The sequence below is a fragment of the Cibotium barometz genome, chromosome 28 (assembly GCF_041138505.1).
Source record: "Cibotium barometz isolate CiBa-2024 chromosome 28, ASM4113850v1, whole genome shotgun sequence".
In the NCBI taxonomy this organism is placed as follows: Eukaryota; Viridiplantae; Streptophyta; class Polypodiopsida; order Cyatheales; family Cibotiaceae; genus Cibotium; species Cibotium barometz.
The window spans coordinates 31,544,522-31,551,544 of NC_141073.1; the positions used below are offsets into that span (position 1 = coordinate 31,544,522).

A 7,023-nucleotide genomic window follows, 5' to 3' on the forward strand; every position below is an offset into this window, starting at 1 on the left:
CCTCATATCATCCTCAATCTGATGGCCATAATAAAAGGGTGAATCAGACTCTGGAGGACATGCTTCGTGCATATGTCTCCAAAAGACAGAAATCATGGGAGGATTATCTTCCTATGTTAGAATTTGCATATAACAGTACTAAGCATACGAGTACAGGTTTTAGTCCTTTTATGCTTATGTACGGGTTTCAACCTAGATCACCTTTTACTGTGGGATTTTCAAGACTTCAGCATGATGCAGCATGTAATTTTTTGCAAGACATGCAAGAAATGTTACAAGTTGCGAAGGAATCTATTAATGCTCAAGATAGAGACAAATTTTATTCTAATAGACATCGTTCACCGAGAGAGTTCTCTGAAGGAACGATGGTGTATTTGCGAGTTCCGAAAGATTCCGAGACTTTACGGACAGACTGATCTCCGAAATTATCCCCTAGATATTGTGGACCATTTCGGGTTAAACACCGGATTGGTTCAATTGCATATGAATTGGACTTACCTTCTCATGTGAAAGTTCATCCTGTATTTCATATCAATAGACTTAAGGAAGTATTGGGTGGAGGAAACCAATTAGTTACTCCTCAAGAAATCATAGATGTTGAGGATATAACATTTGTGCCACACTAACCAGAAAAGATTCTTGGATTTCGTGAAAGACGATTGCGGCATACGCTACTCACGGAATACAAGATCAAGTGGAAGGATCGTGTTGAGGAGGACCCTACATGGGAGACATTGACTACCCTTCAAAGGGATTACCTTGAGTTTTTTTTTAGCTCAGGAGTGAGCTCTTAGAGAAAGGGGAGTATGTCATGTGCACAGAGTGTATCTACCGTGTGCAGCACACACACAAGACTAGCTTCGAGGCTTGGGGTAGCTTGGAGCTAGGCAAACAGATTGGCGAGCTGGGCTAGGGATGGACTTACGGGCGGGCGCCCATGTGTGGACGCCCAGTGACCGGCCAAGAGCCTATAAAAGGGTGGCCTGGGTCGATCAGTCAGTCAGAGTCCCACGAGACCATGCGAGAGCTCTACAGTCAGGAGCCTGGATCTAGTGCAGACATGCACCTGCTTCATGCAACCGAGGCCGGCAGCAATCTCGAGGCCCGCGAGGATAGCTCCATGGCGGTATGGGACGTCATGGGGTAGAGGCTAGTCGGTACGTCTAGCTAGTTAGCTCAGCTCGAGGCTCGATGGGGACAACCAGGTCTTGTGGGTTTTGCCCACGGCTGCCATGGTTGGGTGGTGAGTCAGGAGTCAAGCCTACACCCCCTTCACGGTTTATGGCTTTGTTTTGTAGGTTTTGGGTCTTGTTTTAGGATTGCTCTACCAGGAGACCTTGGGGATTTGACAAGTGGCCCCCAATTTCCAACAATTCCACTGCATGTTACATTACCTAAAGGACACTAAGCACTTTGGGTTATTTTATCCCAAGGGGGTAAATCATAGCTGCATGATTTATCCCAAGGGGATAAATCATAACTGCATGCATTTAAAGACTCAGACTAGGCTAGATGTTATGACAAAAGAGTGCCCATGAGTGGTTTTTGCTTTCGTATTGATATGGAAACTATGTACTTGGTTCTCCCAAGATCAATATACTTATTTGAGGGAGGGGCCGGCTGTTCTGGCTCATTGTGCGTCTCTTGTCAATTCAACAAATTACTTCTTGTATTGAGCATGTTGTCCATTAAATCGTGGTCTATTTAAGTGTATTGATTAGCATTGTGTTCAACCAAGTTACACTCTTCCCTTGTTGTAATCATCGATCCCAACACATTTTGTACTAATGCCCATCTGTCGACTGTACTACGCTTGTAACCTCTTTGCTATGATAATAGAACTTAATTATTGCCTACTGAAGGAGAAAGCACAGGCGGAAGCATAAACCGTAAACATATAAGAGAGTGCAAAGGAGATAGAGAGAGTTGGACAAGATCACTTTTTATAACAACAGTAACGCTTCACAATGGCAATGGCCAGCAACTGAATGTTGAACTATGTGCAAGGGAAGTGGATTGGATGAAGAAGTGAATAAACCCTTATATAGTGCCTCAGTGAGCTAGCCGACTGCTCACAGGACAAATAAATAGGAGAAATACAATAAAATGTCAGATAAATAGTAGAAGCCCCAGAACACTGAGATGCACAATTCTAACACCCCCTCTGTAGCTCAGTGTGTGTAAGAGTCGGAAGAAGATAAGTCGATGAAGATGCAACCATGGACCCTCCAGCATCGCGAATACTGGAATCACCTCAAAGAGGGCATCCACCAACCTGTTTCCTCGAAACAAGATGCCACCACGAACAACAAGGAACTTTGCTTGGCCACGAATTCCTACACAAGTGTGCAGTGAACTCCAAAAATAGATGATGAGCTGCTGGACACACCACGCCCATAATCCCCAACAGTGGACGGAACACATCACGTCCCAAAAGCCTCAAACAATGAACTTGGAACAGATCCAATTCATAATCTTTGCTGAACCAAAGATAACCATGTCCTGCCAGATGTCTAATGCTTGGAACTCCGAATCACGGTCCCCATGCACCAGTAGGTGGAGCTGTAAATAATCAGCCCCCTCTCCCGCCCACAAGCCTCTTCTGGCTGGAAGCACACGAGGGGAAACTGTATAAGTACTAGAGAAGCACACCATCTGGGTCCTGAGCCGGAAGCGCCCTGGGAGCCCTAGAAGTGGTACTAGAATCTGTATCACTATCCTGTGTCGTGTCTTTGCCTTTTCTCTGAGATGAAGCCATGCCCTTGGTCTTGTCCTTCTTCTTGGACAAACAATCCTTGGACAGATGTCCTCTTTTCCGCAAAAGAGAAGCAACGACTCCAACCTTTCTTTTAAACTGAGGAAAGTGCTTGGTCAGAACTGTTGACTGACACCTTCAACTTACCCTACGAGATGAGAACGGACTACTCCTCCAAAGGTAGGGAGCTTCCAACTGAGTGGATGTGACCTGGCACCGCAAAAATCGAGAAATCACATCATAGTTGGGAGGAAGCTTGGTGAGGATAAGAACAGCCAGCTGAGAAGAGGACAAAGCAGCACCCATAGCCAGTAACTAGTCATGGATGACCTTGGCCTTCATGAGAAAAGACTGCATTGAATTGCCTTCAGGAAATAACAAGCCGTAGAGCTGCCCCTGCAAGGTAACTGCCCTCATTGATGAATCTCGTGCAAAGAGATCCTACAACTTTGACCATACCTGATGAGCACTAGTGAGAGTTTGCATTGCCGGTGAGACCTCCTCGGTGATAGTCCGCACAAGCACAGAATGTGCCTTCGAGTCCCGATTCTCCCAGTCTTGTAATTCCACAACAAATTCATCCTCCTTATCCTAAGTCCACAACCTAGAGTTTTGAGGACGCTCGGGCTTCCTTTCAGTGCCTTGAACAATGTCTCACAAACCCTTGTGGATGAACCAGATCCGCATCTGAAGCTTCCAATGAGCGTAGCTGGGTCCTTTCAACTTGTTATCTTTGTTCGTACAAGGGGGAGTCATATATCCACAGCAGCAAAGAACAAATCTCAGCTCTCAAACACTCCTTTCATGTGCTTTCCAACGAAGCGAGGCACCAGGAACAATCAATCCCCCTCTCAAACCGTAAAGAGAAAGAGGCAGGACAGCAGCAAAACAGTCAGTGGTGTGCAATTTAGGAAGATGAAAGAACGCACACGGGCATTGACACGATCCCACAACTGTGCCTGGGCCTCCCGTTCTTTCCGAGTAGAGGGTAACAACTCCCCATCCTCCAACTCCGACCGTGGAACACCAGCAATAATGAAATCAGCCAAGTCATAAGACTCCAATACAGACTCCATCATTACCTTCCATATGTCGTAGTTGGTCCCGTCCAACTGTCGATCTGTCGATCCACGGGGATTGTGGGGAGAGTAGGGATCTTCACGTGCCCATCGCAAGTAAGCCTGCCATCGAGGGGGTTACTTTGGTCTTGTGAAGGGAGGGTGGCTGGGAAAAAAAATGAAGAAAGGGCTTCAACTAATATGCAAGGTGGTTGTCTGACGGTGATGGCCGCCTTCTACCCAATCTCCAAGTCCCGAACAGCCCAAGAGATCTCCAATCAGCACCAAAAAAAACAACAGTCCCGTAGGCTCTTCAATTGTCTCCAACCTTCAAGCCACTTGGGGCTCTGATACCATGTCAGAATGCACAGCGAAAATGAAGACAACTGCTGTAGAGCGCAAAACGCAGATGAAAGAAAGAGAGAGAAGCTCTGTAACTCTGCTATATACACTCAAGAAAATCTTGGAATACACAAGTGGGAAGTGTGGGGGACAAGGGGCCATTTTATATGGCCCCAGGCTGTTGGTCGGCCAGCCTAAAACAAGCCGACAGCAGCCCAAGCTCACGACCAGCCAAGTGCCTGAAGTCGGCTAGGACACCTGAACAGGTCGGGTAGCACAACAGCAATCGGCCAGCATCAGAAGGCAGCTGACTGCCCTCCACACTTTAGGAAAAAATGGGAAAATACATGGAGAGTGAGCAAAAATGGAAAAACACTAAAAACGGGCGGGCACACCCACAACAGGGCCCTAGTGTAGCGTACAAACAAGAGATGACTGCTAGCAGCTTGATGCTTGTACATGTAGGGCTATGGTCAGCCCCATAGGGGTGGCCTAGGCCCTTCTACATATCTTCTACTAAATATTGGATAGATGAATGATAACTTATGACCTATGATTTTTTGAAATGGTGAGATGCTTATATATGTGAGAAAGCTATTGGACGGCCATTTGCCCTACTGTCGGCTAGTATGCTAGACAAAATAATTCATAAATGATGTGCTTTTACATGATGTGTTCCCACCTTATCCTGGCCACCTTTAGGGTATCAGCCGCCTGCTGTCTTGAAGTCCCTGCTACCAGTTGACCAAGTCTTGGAGGCTGCCAACAAGTTCTCAAGACCCTTCCCAAGCTGTCAATGCCGATGGTGAAGATGATGCAATGATGGTGCTCATGTTTCTAATGCTGATGCTTACCATGATGATGAAGATGATGGTTTTGATGCTTATGCTACTGATGGTGACCTAAATGCTTATTTTAACTGCTGCACTAATTAGGGATTAAGCCAATTCATGCTGAAGATTAGCCATGGCACAGGCGTGCACGTGACATTTATTAAGGTCGTGGCTAACTTATTTACAGTTGGCCAGGTCCATGGAGCCAGTCGGCCAACTCTCCTTTGCCTATATAAAGGCCTCTCTTCCCTTGTTGTAATCATTCAATCCCAGCGCATTTTGTATCGATGCCCATCTGGTGGTTGTACTACCCTTGTAACCTCTTTGCTATGATAATAGAACTTGATTGTTGCCTACTTCCTCTCTCTCTCTCACACAATCTCTCTCTCCTTTCTCTATTGTGATCGGTTCCGCCTGTGTACACTCTCACAATAGACTCCCTTTTCCAAATAGTGACTTGCATACAGTGCCTCTACACCCATGAGACAGACCTAGACTCCCGAGGATTGCACTGAAGTCATCTTGGTGACTCACCATGCAAAGACATGACAAGTTGTTTTATGCCAAGGTTTCTCGATTGTTTCTCTCATAGGGGCTTCATATGGATCGCTTGCCACCCTTCTAGTACGATTTGGATTCACGCTTCCTTCATCCCACCCACATCAAGAGGTGAACCCCCCATCCATTGTAATCTTCTCTTCTTAAACATCCACACCTCATGGTTCACACCTTTGGAGCTACTCCCAAAGATATTCTAGCCAAACCTTTTCCTACCGGTTTTCCAGAGGATGGCACTTGAATACATGCATATACAAGTGTCCCATGCCATCAGAGTGGAGATAGGGAGGACAAAGGGTGCTGCCACGGAGAAGCATTACTTTCGAAAGTGTCCGGTGTATTATGAATTCAAGGAAGATTTCATTCCCTCATCCAAGAGGGTTTTGGACCACTATCCAAGATTATCAACTTCCGGACTATCGGCACCTACAGATTTTCTTGATAGAACTACACAGACCCAAACATCTCCTTAAAGAGGGTAGAGCCTAGATGCCCCCACAAAGTGATAATGATATTATAGGGGATACCTTATATTCATGACATGAGCCAGATGGCTACTTTTTTTACTCAAATGGTTTTCTTTTTCTTTTTCGATGATCTAGTTACTTCATGGAACCATTGTAACTCATTTTGGTCTCAACCTTTGGGTCTTTGGAGGACCTTTAAGATAACTCTCTCTCTCTCTCTCCCTCTCCACAGACGTGTACACACACATAGATACACACGTTCAAACACATATATATGTATGTACAATCTACATGTCTGTTCTAGATATAAGTGTACAGTGCGTTTTTCCTGGTGTACATGTTTCTTTTCAACTTTCATGATGCCACTACAAACCCCCAAATATGTTCTCGTGGAATATTCTCTCTCTCTCTCTCTCTCTCTCTCTCTCTCTCTCTCTCTCTCATAGCATACAAAGAAAGTAAACTCCAGAAATAGAGCTTACTCGTTCACCGAATCGTGCTTGGTAGTCACGTTCGCCACTGTCAAAGGAATCTATGGTGGAAACTCGACCCCTTGCTTTAAACGTGCACTCTGGAAAATGAGCCCTGCGAGGGGTTGACTTGGGGCTCCATGAAGACGATGAAAATGATTGCTTTCCTGAGGAGGGTTGGAAGGACAAACTGGAAGAGCTGAAAATCACCCCTCTGGTTTCCGTCATCTCTATAGAACTACAGTTGTAATGCACGTTTTTTTGGGTTTTTGCACGTATTTGAAGGGCAAGAAACATTTGAAGAGGGTCACTTTGTACGACTCTCGTTTTCAATTACCTTTTTTTAAAATTATAGGTAATTATTATTATTATTATTATTATAAGCTATCACCTATCAATAATCAAGGATCATCAGGTAATTCTTATTCGGAAATCTGCCTGGTATACAGAGTTTCTAGTGGGTGTGTCAGAGGGCAAGTCTCAGAGTACTTGGGCTTCTCCGGGAGGAGTACTTGGTTGCTATTGTGCCCAGCTCATGGG

At 45.4% G+C, this 7,023-nt stretch overlaps 1 protein-coding gene across 2 annotated transcripts in view; it reads right to left on the minus strand.

Annotated features, from left to right (window-relative positions):
• The window catches only part of RECA1 (recA DNA recombination family protein), a 109,295-nt gene extending 102,536 nt beyond the window's left edge, over window positions 1–6,759 (minus strand). For both annotated transcript variants that reach the window (XM_086822379.1, XM_086822378.1), the window contains exon 1: window positions 6,496–6,759. In XM_086822379.1, coding sequence (XP_086678505.1) covers window positions 6,496–6,711 — 216 coding nt within the window. In that variant the 5' untranslated portion in view covers window positions 6,712–6,759. The remainder of the gene's footprint in view (window positions 1–6,495) is intronic.
• Window positions 6,760–7,023: the final 264 nt, after the last annotated feature.